This window comes from Anoplophora glabripennis, unplaced genomic scaffold (assembly GCF_000390285.2).
Source record: "Anoplophora glabripennis isolate ALB-LARVAE unplaced genomic scaffold, Agla_2.0 scaffold27, whole genome shotgun sequence".
NCBI classification, from domain to species: Eukaryota; Metazoa; Arthropoda; class Insecta; order Coleoptera; family Cerambycidae; genus Anoplophora; species Anoplophora glabripennis.
Genome location: NW_019416292.1, coordinates 847,202 through 864,256, shown reverse-complemented (window position 1 = coordinate 864,256; position 17,055 = coordinate 847,202). Strand labels below are relative to the sequence as shown.

The 17,055-nt window shown below is 31.1% G+C and overlaps 1 protein-coding gene across 3 annotated transcripts in view; it reads left to right on the top strand.

The window, feature by feature from the left end:
* LOC108910260 (nuclear receptor coactivator 6) overlaps positions 1 to 16,351 on the top strand; it is a 349,573-nt gene extending 333,222 nt beyond the window's left edge. The window contains exons 9-12 of one of the 3 annotated variants that reach the window (XM_023457471.1): positions 365 to 462; positions 5,663 to 6,023; positions 11,959 to 12,193; positions 15,411 to 16,351. In XM_023457471.1, the coding sequence (XP_023313239.1) occupies positions 365 to 462; positions 5,663 to 6,023; positions 11,959 to 12,193; positions 15,411 to 15,603 (887 nt within the window). In that variant the 3' untranslated portion in view covers positions 15,604 to 16,351. The remainder of the gene's footprint in view (positions 1 to 364; positions 463 to 5,662; positions 6,024 to 11,958; positions 12,194 to 15,410) is intronic. The other 2 variants (XM_018714817.1, XM_023457472.1) reach the window with 2 other exon arrangements.
* The last annotated feature ends 704 nt before the right edge of the window (positions 16,352 to 17,055 follow it).

The window sequence follows — 17,055 nt, the reverse complement described above, 5'->3', positions numbered from 1 at the left end:
TCCCTAAAGGGGTGAAATCATCCCCTAAACGCCTAAAAATGCAAAAAATATATTAAATGTTACAATTTTTTTTCTTTTTCCTTTATACGTATATGATTGAACTTAGGGGTGGTTTTACCTTCACTTAGGGGTATTTTCCTTTGATTGTGAGTTATTAGCGGTTAAATTATCACGTAAAAAAGAAAAAGAAAAAAAATTGTAACTTTTAATATATTTTTTACATTTTTAGGCGTTTAGGAGATGATTTCACCCCTTTAGGGATATTATAGGTTGATTTTCAATCCGGACAAGACCGTATCAGATACAAAATTAGATATTTTCACGTTCATAATATTATTTTGATAACAACATAGAAATATTTGGNCGGGCAGTACGGACGATGGTTTGTCTCCCGCTCCCTCGAATTGCTCGGCGGGTTGCAGCGACATTAACATGCAGACCAGACCACAGTCTTGTACCATGGTGAGTCTTTTTTTTTTATTAGGTCCTAAATAACGGAACGTTCTGGGCTAGCCTAATTAAAAATTTTTTTCTTGCTTCATAGTCAATTTTAATAAATAATTGTCTGTTGAAATAAATATTAGCTGTTGATTTTACGTTAATACTTTAATTCTACATTTTTTAACAGAACCACAATGAGTGACCACAAAAAAAGCCATTTTCCCGCCTGTTTCTGACACTTTGACAGAGGCGACGGGGAAAATCCTAAAAATATTCTAAAAATATCCAAAAACTCATCATGAAAAATGAAAATGAGCATCACTTTCAGTTTTTCGAAAATTTTCAAAAATCACCCTTATTATTTAGGGGTTGAAAAGACAAAAAAAGTGAACAAATTAAGAAGCATTAACAGTTGTAAAACCCCAATTATTTCTATGTTGTTATCAAAATAATACGAACGTGAAAATATCTAATTTCGTATTTGATACGGTCTTGTCCGGATTGAAAATCAACCCATAATATCCCTAAAGGGGTGAAATCATCCTCTAAACGCCTAAAAATGCAAAAAATATATTAAAAGTTACAATTTTTTTCTTTTTTATACGTATGTAGTTGAACTTAGGGGTGGTTTTACCCTCATTTAGGGTATTTTCCTTTGATTGTGAGTTATTAACGGTTAAATTATCACGCAAAAATGAAAAAGAAAAAAAATTGAAACTTTTAATATATTTTTGCATTTTTAGGCGATTAGGGGATGATTTCACCCCTTTGGGAATATTAAGGGTTGATTTTCAATCCGGACAAGACCGTATCAAATACGAAATTAGATATTTTCACGTTCATAATATTTTTTTGATAACAACATAGAAATAATTGGGGTTTTACAACTGCTGATGATTCTTAATTTGTTAACTTTTTTTCCTTTTCAACCCCTAAATAAGGGTGATTTTCGAAAATTTTCTATAAACTGAAAGTGACGCTCATTTTCATTTTTCATGACGAGGTTTTGGATATTTTTAGAATATTTTTAGGATTTTTCCTGTCGCCTCTGTCAAAGTCTCAAAAACAGGCGGATTTTGCGGTCACTCTTTGATAAATAAAACTTTAGGTACTATAAAAATATTATTCTTCGATAAAAATTTATGAAATTTTGACTATATGGGTTTTAAATAATGCTGAGCAATGCCATGTTGCTACAATTTTCATGAAAAAAATGCCGAAAGTAATTTTCGAAAAAATTTGTTGCTAAAACAAAAATCATAGTAGTCTGTGGATTAGCGGCCGGATCATCGTAATTGGTTCAACAAGTACATCTAGAAAACCAATATACAAACTGTTTCAGAAACACCTCCCGTAAATACAGGGGGTGATAGTACGACAAAAAATAAGAATTTTTTGCCTTATGAACTATATGTCTATCTCGTCTTGTTTTCGAGATACAGAGCAACAAAATAAAATTTTTAAAATAGAATTTTTACAAAAATTTCCAAACGGTGTGAAATATTTTTATGAAAGGAGGAGGGCCCCTAAGGCCGGTTTTTGGCCTAATTTATTTTTGGCTGAAAAAATCTGAAAAAAATTTTTTTAGTACTTACTAGCAATACTAAATCGTTTCCTTCCGAAACGCCCCCCTTAAATGAGATAACACATTTACATTGAATAAAACGAAAAAGAAAATATCAGTAATTATATATACATGTTTGTCGTATTTGATTAGCCACTTTGAATTTCGTGATTCTGAATTCATAATTCACAAAAATTCGTGCATTTTAAAGACATTTAATTTTTTTGTCCGCCATATTGAATCTGCCATTTTGAATTTCGTGATTTAGAGTCCAGATTCGTATTCATAGACCCAAAAAAACCCATTACAAAAAAATTCATGAATTTTGAAGACATTTCAATTTTCTTGTCCGCCATATTGGATCCGCCATTTTGAATTTCGTGATTTAAAGTCCAGATTTGTATTCATAGACCCAAANATTATGAAATAAAACTCAAAAGATACATTTATTTATTTATTTATTAAAATATACACTATACCATAACAGTTTCACCAAAGCACTAGCACAACACAAAACAAAATGAGAATATTTTTTAGGTTAGCTCGGTTTGGCTTTTTACCGCTCGGCGCTCACCGTTCTTGGTTCTTTTCAACCAATCAAAACCCGTAAAGTAAACGCATGCGTATGAATACGATGGTACGTCGCCCCACTTTTCGGCTTCAAGTCAATTGCAAAATGATCAGTATAGGATAGAAGTATGTGGGGTTTTACAACTGCTGATGATTCTTAATTTGTTCACTTTTTTGTCTTTTCAATCCCTAAATAAGGGTGATTTTCGAAAATTTTCTATAAACTGAAAGTGATGCTCATTTTCATTTTTCAAGACGAGTTTTTGGATATTTTTAGAATATTTTTAGGATTTTTCCTGTCGCCTCTGTCAATGTCTTAAAAACAGGCGGATTTTGCGGTCACTCTGATAAATAAAACTTTAGGTACTATAAAAATATTATTCTTCGATAAAAATTTATGAAATTTTGACTAGATGGGTTTTAAATCATGCTGAGCAATTCCATGTTGCTACAATTTTCATGAAAAAAATGCCGAAAGTAATTTTTGAAAAAATTTGTTGCTAAAACAAAAATCATAGTAGTCTGTGGATTAGCGGCCGGATCATCGTAATTGGTTCAACAAGTACATCTAGAAAACCAATATACAAACTGTTTCAGAAACACCTCCCGTAAATACAGGGGGTGATAGTACGACAAAAAATAAGAATTTTTTGCCTTATGAACTATATGTCTATCTCGTCTTGTTTTCGAGATACAGAGCAACAAAATAAAATTTTTAAAATAGAATTTTTACAAAAATTTCCAAACGGTGTGAAATATTTTTATGAAAGGAGGAGGGCCCCTAAGGCCGGTTTTTGGCCTAATTTATTTTTGGCTGAAAAAATCTGAAAAAAATTTTTTTAGTACTTACTAGCAATACTAAATCGTTTCCTTCCGAAACGCCCCCCTTAAATGAGATAACACATTTACATTGAATAAAACGAAAAAGAAAATATCAGTAATTATATATACATGTTTGTCGTATTTGATTAGCCACTTTGAATTTCGTGATTCTGAATTCATAATTCACAAAAATTCGTGCATTTTAAAGACATTTAATTTTTTTGTCCGCCATATTGAATCTGCCATTTTGAATTTCGTGATTTAGAGTCCAGATTCGTATTCATAGACCCAAAAAAACCCATTACAAAAAAATTCATGAATTTTGAAGACATTTCAATTTTCTTGTCCGCCATATTGGATCCGCCATTTTGAATTTCGTGATTTAAAGTCCAGATTTGTATTCATAGACCCAAAAAAACCCATTATACAAACAAATTCATGCATTTTGAAGACATTTCAAATTTCTTATCTGCCATATTGGATCCGCCATTTTGAAGTTCGTGATTCTGAGACCAGATTCGTGATCAGCGACTCAAAAAACATTTCATATGTAAGATTCATAGGAATTGAATGTCATTCGCATCTCTAAGCTCTTTAAACATTCCTCTAATAAGCGATGTTTTCCCCGGCATTTAAGGGGGTGGAGGGGGAAAGAAGGGTGAGGGGCTTGGTCAAACGATTCAGTATTGTTAGTAGGTTCTAAAAAAAAAATTTTCAGATTTTTTCAGCCTAAAATAAATTAATTATTTTTCGCTAGTTATGCGACATTCCTATTACATTTTAAATTCTAATTTTTTCAAGGTTAGGTTTTTTACCATTTCTAAAAATAATGTACTCTAGTTAGAACTTCCTAATGTGGACGGTTTTCGAGAAAAAAGGCTTTTAGTTGAACTCTTACAATATTACGGTGTATAAAATAAGTGACTTTTCTCAAAGTAGGCTTATGTCAAAACTTATTGACGTACGTCTCATAAACAACGCATACATTCTTAGTAATATTTTAAACTCTAACTTTATATCAAAATTTTAGTGATTTTAGTGACTAGTTAGTAATGACTAATTACAGTCACTAAAATTTTGATGTAAAGTTAATTAGTGTTTAAAACATTACTAAGAATGTATGCGTTGTTTATGAGACATCATCCATCAATAAGCTTTGAGATAAGCCTACTTTGAGAAAAGTCACTTATTTTAAACACCGTAATATTGTAAGAGTTCAATTAAAAGCCTTTTTTCTCACACATTAGGAAGTCTTAATAAGAGTACATTATTTTTAGAAAATAAAATTGTACATTATAAATTGGAGCTCGAATGGTAAAAAACCTAACCTTAAAAAGATTAGAACTTAAAATGTAATAGGAATGTAGCATAACTAGCGCACTCTATGAAATATCCAAAAAATAATTAGACCAGCTTATTTGGCATCATTAAAAACCCCGGAATACCAAATTTCGTAAAAATATTTCCCGTTTGTAAATTTTCGGAAAAATTCAATTTTTTCTGACGGGTATCCTAATTCTTAATGGGCTACGCTGTATATTTAAACAGTTACTCTTCACTATTCCAGTTCAACAAGAGTGGTAGATGTATGAAGATGGTTCAGTTTCTATGCCCATTTTCCATAACAAAATTATTCTAACTAGGATCTAGTTAACCTAAAGCTTTATTTCAATCCAGTCAAATTTCATAACTGATCTTATGTATTAAATCACCAATGTCCTTGATTGTCAAATTGCCATTTAATTTCTATTATCCCCATCGTCTGTATATAGCCATTGCAACTTGTGCTATAAACATTTAAACAAGAATGAAAGATGTGTCGCCATCTATATTCTGATCTCTGAAACCAGCTGTCCAACTATAAACTCATTTAGTGATGCTCAATTCAGAGCAAAGAGCACTGATATCATAAATGTTTTGACAGTTGACAGAGTTTTTTGAAACAAAATAAGAACGACACTAAAATACAAATGAGCAGCTACCAAGTTATTACTTATTTTTATTATTATTCTATCAAAAAGTTGCTTATTTTTATGATATGAGTAGAAAATTTTTTCTGCTTTTTCTGCTCAGATTAGCTTCTAGCAACGCTAATGAACAGACCTTATATAAATGTATAAATGCCTGAAGTAATACTTCACGCAGAGAAAGGCGAGCCGTATTATTATTCTGTAAGTTTTATTTGTCAATAACAGTATTATTAAAAAAATCGATAATAAACATTTAATAAATGTTTTATAATACTCCTATGTATGTTACTATCAGGCCATGGTACACTGCATATCCAGCAGCGAGCCGGACTCGGCCGACCTGAACAGCCAGAGTTCCGACCAGGACTGGAGAAGGAACCAGCCGGTCAGCACCACCCCCAAGGCTGACTTCTCGGACATAACCAGCGGCCAGGCGCATTACGGGAAGAAATCCACACCTACTCACGTCGCTTTTGCCGAATCGTCCACTTTGGTGTCGGGACTGCAGTACATTACGGAACAGATGAAGTCGCAGGAGGCCGTCGTGAGCTCAAGGAACTACGAGAAGCTGATGCAGCACAAGAGGAAGAGCAGCGATACTCTCGTCGTCATGGAGACGCACCACATGCACTCTTCCTTGTTCGATGATGATGAGGGTATGTGTTAAAGTTTATTTTTAACGGGTAGTTTTGGGCTTGATGCTTTCTGCTTCTGTTGGGTTTGTAAAATTTTATGCATGTTTGTTTGTTGAAGAGAAACCAAATTTAATATTTCTAATTTTTTTTTTGTGAATGCAGAACAGTGCATGATTAAAATGAGTATAATTGTATTCCATTTCTATCATTACGTACAGGGTGTTTCGATGTTTGACTATAACTTCCTTGAAATTGAAAAGTTTAGGCCTGCTATGCTTTTTTTTAGATGACAATTTTGCAGAAATTGTATTAGTAATTTTTATGACATTGCGTTTATTTTACATCCTTCATATTCTTTGCAAAAACCTCGTGTCAATTTTTTATCAAAACGCGTTTAACTGGTGTATGGACAAATCACTTTATTCTCTAGAACCCCTACATGAAATAATTTCAAAAATATCTCTGTAGATCATTAAATATGCAGGGTGTAACAACAACTGATGTCCTTCGCTTTGTCACTGTTGACCCACACTATCTCCCCTCACATGCACTGTAGGTTGCCTACAATTCGTGTATTTGTAATACGTGAATATTACAGTGGCGGTGTACACAAGTTTTAAAGTGCAGTTAAAAAAACTAATTATAACCCGACTATTTATTTGATTAAAAAAACAAAGAAGAATTTCAGATTCATATTCAGGGGAACACGTACTATTACCCCTAAAATGTTGACCCCCCATTTAAAGTTACGCCCTGTATAAATATTTGGCAGCTCTGCAAAATCAGTAAATATAATATATGTAAAACAGTAAAAAAAAAATTTTAAATTCTTATTCATTCTGGAAATTCAGCACATTAGTTCGGTATAAAATATATTTTACTATGTAAAGCTTTCATAAAAAATTGACAGTAATTCATAAATTTTCTTGGTAAAAATTGTGCAAGAAAAAGTGTTAATGCTGAGAAAAATTTAAATCGTCCTTTTTTTAATTTTAATTCAGAAAAACAGCGCTACACTGCTGAAGCATACCACGTGTGCACGCGGCAAACTTGTTCTATGGAAAAAATGTAAACAAGTTTTTAAATAAATAAAATAAAATGTATCGATTTTGTAGTATGAAGATAGTGTTGTGATTAAATTTTAGTTCGAATTTTAGTAATTATGAATATCTAAAAATAGGAACTTCACTTTTAATCAAATTATGATTTTGAAAATATGTAATTAAAGTACCCAAAGATTCCCGTCGTCCAAACAATCATACGCATTAAAAATAATTTGGGTACTTACCAAAAAGCAAAATTCAGTAATTTTTAAACGCACAAGTACAAAACAAACTACGATATATGCTCATGATGTCCACCACCATTTTCGATGCACGCACAACACCTTCGAATCCAATTAGCGCGCACTCGTTGGAAAACACCTCAAGAGAAGAAAATAGTGGTACGCAAAAAACACTCATACACGATCCAGTTCCAGATACCAACTGAATTGCGTATTGCTGGACAGCTTAGTACCTCGTGTTATCCGCCGCGCCGTCGTCGCATTGCTCAATATGAATTTTATTGAATTTTAAAAAGTGACCGCAAAAAACCTGTAATTTTTGCCCGTTTTTTCACAATTCGCAGAGAATTAAAAAAAATTCATAAACATATGTTTTTGGTCGCAAATTACTTGTCGTAAAAAACTAGAAAGAGCATAGCTTTTAGTATTTTGAAAATTTTAAAAATCACCCCTGCTTTGGGTTTGAAAAAAATACCAAAAATGCAGAATTTGAATATTACCAATTGATATAAAAACTATTAGCATGTTTTTTTTTTTGAAATTTTTACAATTATTTCTGATATACTCTATTTTTGGGGATGATTCCACCCCCTTGGCGCGCTTAAGGGTGGATTTTCTAATTCAACATGCTTATTTCAGTCATGAGAATAAATCTTTCTTTGTATCAAGAATCATTCGATAGAAAAATTCACATGCTAATAGTTTTTATATTTATTGGTAACATTCAATTCTTCATTTTGGGCGTCCTTTCAACCTCTAAATAGAGGTGGTTTTTAAAAATTTTCAAAAAGCTAAATCTTAATTTTTTACGACGAGTAATTTAAGACCAAAAACATATTTTTATCCATTTTATTTAGTTCTCTGCGAATTGTGAAAAAACGGACAATTTTTGCGGTCACTCTTTATTACAACGCTAATTATTTTTTGGAATTAAGCATAAAGAAGTTCAAAAGAGTGATAAAAATTGTATTTTATGGTATTCTATGCACGCAGTTATGTTCAATAATGTTGTTTTATTAGATTTTTAATAACAAAATTACTAATACAATTTTTCAAAAATTGACACCTAAAAAATCATACCAAGCTTAGGATTAGGAATTTTGAGGGAAATATTTGAATTTCATTTGTTTTTTACTTATTATGTTACTAGCATATCGGGATATCCTGTATATCTGGAAACAGTTTTTATTCATGCACACTTTAAAATATAAAACTATATTTGTATAATTTTAAAATTGCTTGAATAAAATTTTTTTAATCCATTTTCTAAATTTTCATTATGTTTGTAATTAGTTAAATATTTGTATTTGTAATTAAATATCTTCGCTAAGGTCCACGGTAGAAATCTGTGTAGTATACTCATGAATTGTTAGTCGTACACCATTAAACAGTTTCTTTGATTAATACTGAATAGTATGTAGTATACAAGGTGTTGCGATGTTCCACAGAAAAAATTCTACAGATTATTTTTTAATAAAAAATTTAAAATAGCGTCGTGAGTGCTTCGTTCTTGAGATACAGAGTTATCCCTTTTTTTTTGGCATATTTTTTTATATAATCCATTTAAATTTGATACATTTAACAATTTTTTTAAGGGCAATGTCAATGAATTCGAAAAAAAACAGCCAGTTTACATGACATCGACTTTTTCTTTGACATAACTCTGCGTTTTAGTCAAAATGCGGCTTAAAGCATAGTCTGTTGCCCAACTTTTAATAAAACTGCATTAGTATAATTGACCAACCAGAATTTAACAGAAAACGTGTAAAACAAATGAAAATGACTGAAAAAGTAATAAAATTTTATCATTCTGTATTTAAAGAATGAAGCCTTTGCGGTATTGTGTTCATACGAACTTTTTTTTATTTTTGGTCAAAGAATCTGTACAGTTTCGTCAGTTGAAATAACAACTGTTTAAATTTTGTATGTAATTTTTTAATCCTTAACCGTTGTTTTAGTTTTAAAAATGCATGCGATACTCGTACAGCAACTAATTAATAATAATAAACCAGCGCTTCACTTGCATGCTGTATATTCTATGCACAATTATTAATTTCAACCACAAAATATGAATTATTCGTTAGTGTATCTTACCCGCAGCTCTGAACTAACCCTAATGCGATTGCAATCGATAAACGTAGGGTGAGTCGTACATAGACCAAAAAATTTTGGGAGGTTATTCTTTAGCCCAAAATAAGAAAGAGAGTTCCCGGGTGTGTCTAAGCGTTTTGTTCTTGGGGTGTCAAAAGGTTTTGAAGAATGCCACATATGTGCAAAAATTTTGAAACATGTTTGCCGAAGGTCAGTGGTTCCCAACCGGTGGTCCGTGGCCATCTTCTAGGTGGTCCGCGAAACTGAGCACAGCCAATTATATAAATTGGAGCGTCGATTGAGACGTTATGTAAAAATTGCATGGAAAATAAATAACGAGTAGTTTTACGGAACATACCTTTACAAACACATGCACTAGGGTGGGTCAAAAAAAATTGACTATTTATTTTTACTTTATACTCTGAAAAATAGGTTGCTAGACACCTCTAGAAAATTCTCTCCAAATATGAGCTCTTAATCTTAATAGGAAGGTCCTCCACTTTACAGTTTTCCATTTTTTCTTCAGTATTAGAAAAAAAATTCATATCTCTCTATCAACTGTTCGTTAAAAATATCTCTCCTCATATAGTTGTAGGAAATTGAACGCCCTACAATAAAGGTCCCTAACAATGTTTTCGTAAATCTCACCGTTTAAAAGATATTAAAGATTGAAGTTTGATTATTTTAAGACAAATTTCTGTTTTGCTTTTAAATTTTGTAACTCGTTAACAAAAAATCATTATGAAATGCGCAATTCATAGTTTTGTAGGAAATTAACTGCTCTACAAAAATGGTCTCTTATAATTAGTCGATTAAATAAAGCGTTTAAAAGATATTCATCGTCAAACTTCAATGCACGCCAATTTTAACAGTTTTTGATTAATAATAATTCGTAAAATTTCAATTTAGTTTATTAGTTTTAGGGAAGTTTATACAAATTTGAGTTTCTATGAACAGAGAAATGTTTAAAGTATTTTTCTAGTTTTTTTTTAGTCGTAAGCATGTTTGGTTACATCGAAAAAAAATTAGTGCATTATTTCTGACTTGAGAGTCAATGATTCATTAAATCTTGAAAAAATAATGTTTTTGTTAGAAATTTATTATGAAAAGTATTAATCTTAAAGAAAAAAAAATTTTGAATTTGTTATTAAAAAGTTTTTTTATTTAATTATCAAGCGAGTTATAAAATTTAAAACATTTTGGTTTTGTGCTGATTTTTTTTTTAACTTTTTTGTAATTTTAACCGTTGAGTATGATAGCAAAGAATTTTTTTGACTGCATTAGGAGCTTCACTAGAAACTCAAATTTATATAAATTTCCCTGAAACTTAAACTAAATTGAAATTTTGCGAATTATTAATCAAAAACTGTTAAAATTGGCGTGCATTGAAGTTTGACGATGAATATCTTCTAAACGCTTTATTTAATCGACTAATCATAAGAGACCATTTTTGTAGAGCAGTTAATTTCCTACGACACTGTGGATTGCGCATTTCATAATGATTTTTTGTTAACGAGTTATAAAATTCATAAGCGAAACAGAAATTTGTCTTAAAATAATCAAACTTCAACCTTTAATATCTTTTAAACGGTGAGGTTTACGAAAAAATTGTAAGACCTTTTTTGTAGAGCGTTCAATTTCCTACAAGTATATGTGGAGAGATATTTTTAACTAACAGTTGATAGAGAGATATTATTCTTTTTTTTTTTTCTAATACTGAGGAAAAAATGGAAAACTGTAAAGCGGAGGACCTTCCTATTAAGATTAAGAGCTCATATTTGGAGAGAATTTTCTAGAGGTGTCTAGCAACCTANAAAGAGAGTTCTCGTGTATGTCTAAGCGTTTTGATCTTGGGGTATCAACAAGATTTTGAAAAATGCCACATATGTGCAAAAATTTTGAAACATGTTTGCCGTAGGCCAGTGGTTCCCAACCTGTGGTCCATGGCCATCTTCCAGGTGGTCCGCGAGACTGAACACAACTAAACTGGAGCGTCGATTGAGACGTTATGTAAAAATTGCATGGAAAATAAATATTGAGTAATTTTACAAAACATTCCTTTACAAACACAAACACATACGCAATCATAAGACAACTAAAAAATTTGCATTAACGTATGTGACATTTTTCAAAAAATTTAGCACCCAGGGAATTGAGTGTATTTTTTTCTTACTTTAGCCTAAGGAATATTGCCCTAATTTTTTTTTTATCAATTATGAGTGATCCTGTATGTCAAAGATAATTTAAACTGGATTTAACTGAACACTTATTTAAATCCTACTCAAAGTTAACCTGATAAATGGGCCAAAACTGACCTAGGTCGCTTCAATACAGGTTAGTTCAGGTCTGCTTCGGTGGACAGAACCAGACGACTTCTCAAGGTGAAACAGTGTGAATATTACATGGTGTGGCTAACATTCACTCGGAAACCCCAGGACGAAATTAACATTTGGTGTCTGTAAATAATTCCCATCACGGACTCATTCTGTACAAATGCCATTTTCACGGGTGGGTGCTGAACCGCTTTGCTTCTTACGAAACTAAAGTCGCTCATCTAAATCCGGCTCTATTTACATGTAGAAAACGAGAAAGGCGACGTTAAAGGCCGACACGCATTCGTTGTCGGCGACCTAGTCTGGGGTCCGGCCAAAGGCTGCCCGGCGTGGCCCGGCAAGATCGTAGAGGTGCATGACGGCAGTGTGTCCGTCCAGTGGTTTGGATCGGAAAAATTTGTCAGTAAAATCGAGTGCAGCTCGTTGCAAACGTTGACCGAAGGCCTAGATGCACACCATCGAGCTCGAAAAAAGAGCAGAACGTGAGTTGGTCTGACTATATTAGCCACATCTATAATGTTCTCACATTCCATTTATTATACGGTCCAGAACCGTCGATTTACAATAATAATTGAATTTGGTAGCCATAATTTCATAGTGTTATAAAACTTTAATATAGTACTTACATGATCAATACAAGGTGTTTTGAAAAGGGTGCTATAAATTATTAATTTTGGTCATCTTTTAATTGTTGACCAAGAAAAAAATTAGACGACATTTAAATTTAAAAAAATTAAGTTGATGATGGTCCTAGAGAGAAGAAACGTCTTCTTTTTTCAGTATCACCTCAAACAAGGCTGAAATGAAACAAAAACGGATTTCCAAAATTTCGGTTTTTTTTCAAACTAATCATGTTAGCCTTGATTTTTTAGAGGCATCATGTTGGTCACTTGATTACGCAACTATAACCCCTGCTTTTAAGCTAGTTCGTATCTCTTACCATTTTCGAAATCCTTATTGTGAGAAACGAATTTGTAACAGCGCGTATTTTTTTTAATAAAGCAAAAAACTTAATGTCAAAAAAATTATTTCAAAATATTTCTAAGAATAATCGCTACTAGCAAACTCTCAAAAACTTGTAGCAAATTATAACGCAGTTGTATTTTATAAAATATATTATCAATATTTTTTTTTAAATCTTCGTTGGTGACCTCTATTGTTGTTCTCATTGAATTTGCTATTAAATTAATTTCACCTTTTTACAAAACACCCTGTATAATGTATTGAATTCTAATCATACATAATCATTTATCGACGAACAACAAATTATGGGTTGTGTTTTAAGTCCATATTTGCCTTCGAAAGTTTTGTTTTATAGATACAGGGTGTTAAATTGTTGTATCAAAGACTATATTCTGGAAAAATGGATACATTAAAGTCTAATTTTTTGTACACAATATACAGGGTGTTTATTAAGTCAATGCATTTCTTGCATTAGGTTATAGTAGAAGTGATTTGTGATATATTTCCTTAATTTCATATTTCGAAAACGCTTAGTTGCTGATCTATAGGGTGATAAAGTTTTAATAAAAAGATGCAAATTTATTTTAGTGAAATTTTGCAGGCTTTGACAGTTAACAACAATACATGTTTTACGATAAAAATATTGTTTTCAGCTTCACCAGTGGCGTGCGCTCAGGCATGTCTCTAGATATTGTTAAAGAAAGATATGATAACACCACTGATTCTTCTTAAAATAAAAATTATATTTGAATTCCTTGTTCAATATGGAAAAGAAAAGGTATCTCGACTGTTTTTCTTATGATGCATAATTTTCGAGTAAAAAAAAATAAAATTGATTTATTACATGACGTAATTCGGTTTCAATAATTTGAAAAATAGCAGAAATTATGCACTTAACTGCTTCACACTCAAACACTCAAAGTGACAGCTATTATTAATTTTGTCAAACAATAACAAAACGGGTGCACAGCCAACTTGCTAATTTCTATTTAGATAGTGAATAGTGAATCTAAAAACTGATAAAAAATTTTGTTAGACTGATATTAACTGCGAGGAATAATAATTTTTTTTGTAATAAAATTGCTACAAAAAAATGTTGAGTGCATAATTTCTGCTATTTTTCAAATTATTGAAACCAGATTACGCAATGCAATAATCGATTTTATTTTTTTTATTCGAAAACGGTACGTCGTATGAAAAACAGTCAAGATACCTTTTCTCATCCAAATTGTATAAGGAATTGGAAAATATTTTTTTATTTTAAGAAAAATCAATGGCGTATAATTTTTTTCTTTAAAAATATCCAGACATGCTTGTGCGTACGCCACTGGTGAAAGAAAAACAATATTTTTATCGTAAAACATGTATTGTTGTTAATTATGAAAGCTTGTAAAATTTCATTAAAATATTCTGCGTGCTTTCCGCAATATTTATAAATTTGTATTTTTTTATTAAAACTATCACCCTGTAGATCAGAAACTAAGCGTTTTCGGAATATATCACAAATCACTTGTACTATAACCTTCTGCAAGGAATGCATTGACTTATCAAACACCCTGTATATAAAAATTTTAATGATATTCAACTTGAAAAATATGTTTCGGGTTGGTTACATTTTCTCAAAAATTGTGACACCACTGGACAGAATTTTTTTGCCATTTTTCAAATGAAAATGTTGATTTGATCTTAATTTTTTTTAAATTATTACAGTTTTTGGTTACAGGCTGATTCAAAATTCAGTACAAAGAATTTAGGGGCGTATATTTAAAGTCAAAATAAGACTTTTTTCTTATAAACGTGGGTCCACAAATGCTTAGTTTTTGATTTTTTATTTTTTTTAATTTCAATTTTAGGAATAATTTCCAAACAGATTTGAATGTTTTAAAATTTGGGGTATGGGGCTTTTTTAGGATGCTAAATTGAAATATGTCATTGCTTTTGATGGTGCTTGTTTTTTTTTTCTTTGGATTTTGATAATAATAGTACTTGCTACCATTTAGTCAGCAGCGATTTTCTCGAAAATGGTTAGTTGTGTTGAAAAAAATGTAGAGTTTTAATTCAAGATTATTGCATTACTGATTAGATAGTAAAAATAAATTTTAAAATTTTTCACTGTAAGTAGTCAATAAAATTTGAAAATATGGAGTGCATTTAATTCTTCATCGGCCAATATCTCGGAAACTGTTGGTCTGAGAGATTTTGACCAAGTATACCTTTTTTGCTTAAAATTGATAGGGAAATAAACACACTAATAGGAAACGTCATTGTACAGGATAGCAAAAAAATTTGGGCCAATTTAAATCGAGCGTACCCTCTACAAGCAGCGTCCATCCTAAAAAAAAACCAGTACCTCAAGATTTATGCCAACATTCAAATCTGTTTGGAAATTATTCCTATAAAATTGAAAAAATAAAAAGCTTTAACACCCTGTATGTCGAAAACTAAGCATTTGTGGACCAACGTTGCTAGGAGAAAAAGTCTTATTTTGACTTCAAAAATACTTTCCTAAATTTTTTGTACTGAATTTTGAATCAGCCTGTATATTAGCAATTTGTAAAGACACCCTGTATATAAAAAACGAATGTTTTATGGGCAAAATAAGAGAATTTAAATTTGGACAAAAATTAACACTTCTACATAGACGACAGTTTGAGTGTATTAAGCCAGTTACTTTACAGAATAACAAAACGTGGACTTTTGTAATCTAACCTAACTATTTTGAAATTTGTCTTGCAGAAGTCGCAAATTGAATAGTCAGTTAGAGAAAGCAATACAAGAAGCCATGGCTGAGCTGGACAAGGAGTCCGGGCAGGATTCCGAGGAGACAGTCAGGGAGCCCTCGAGGACTCCGAAACCCACCCCGAGGGCGCCGCCCGTCGCGACGGGCGTCAAAAAGGTATCGGGACGGTTGCGCAGTAGCCAGCGGTGAGAGCCATACTTATCAAAAATAAATTGAAGGACCAACATCGAATGAAAAAAATGTATAAATGTACGTAGCAGAAAATAAGATATGTATGTAGAGGAAAAATTTTTACTAATGCTTCTTTAATGTTTAAATATAATGTAGGCTGATATTATTACTGGTAATGATTCCTAGAGAGTAATATAATCATCTTGATATATATGAGAATATTTTTCAAATGCCTTTTTTAACTAGTGTAAGATAGGCCGACGTAAGTATAAGCCAAATTTTAGAAGTTTATACTACCACGTATGCAATTTGTGTATAAAAAGTAAGATCATAACGTAAATTGGGCTTTCAATGATGTCTGTCTGATTAGTTGTGTAATTGAGACATAGAATGTAGACTTTATCCAAAAAATATATATATATTGCGGGTCATAAAATTTCCCTGAAGGTAGGACGACACCTTGTTTCTGTGAAATAACTTTTTAGTCTCTTTCACTGTGGATTCAAACACTTTTTATAATCCTCGTCTTTTTTTTTTGTCAACTCGCTTTATTTTGTCAAGTACAATTATTTCTATTTCGACGTACTCTTTAAAATGTTTTTATATATCTGTTTGTATGATGCAACTGTAAAGATATGTTTAATAAAGTTTATACAAAGATTTTTTCTTTATTTATTAAAGTTGTTTAAATTTATGTACGGGGTCTTTAGAAACACACAGAAGTAAACTTATCATTTTCGTCTTATCCATTATTGAAAGATTTCCAAATCTAATGACAATATTTAAAAAATGGAAAGAATAAGAAAAATTTTACCCCATGTTTGGTCTTTGTGTGATTTTTTTTGTTTATTTAAGATCAAAACTTAAAAAATTGTCATTTTTTACAGAAAAAATGTTTTGTTTATATCAAATTTGCGAACCTTCTAAGTTTTAAATTTTGAGTTTGAACTTAAAATTTCAAATTGGAAAAGTTAAATTTCAAATTTATACTTGAAATTTTGAGGTTTGAATTTAAAACTTTGGGTTTGAAACACAAAATTTCCAGTTTCAACTTGTTATTCTAGGTTCAAGCTTAAAATTCGGTGTTTTAAATTGACATCTTACAATTGAATCTCTAAATCACAAATTTAAACAATCAATTTTGAAATTTACATTAGAAATTCTAAATTTTGAGTTGGAACTAATTTCAAATTGGGGATGTGAAATTTCAAGTTTAAACTTGAAATTTTGAGGTCTAAATTTGAAACTTTGGGTTCGAAACACCAATTTCATGTTCAAACTTGAAATTTGGTGTTTCAAACTGGAATTTTCAAATTTAAATAAGAATTTCAAGTTCAAACCTGAGTTCAAATTCAATATTTCGTGATTTAAAATTCTTATTTAAACACAAAATTTCAAATGTAAACTAAATCTTTAAAATTAATTTTAAATTTCAAGTTTCAAATTTTTGTTTGAAATATCAAATTTCTA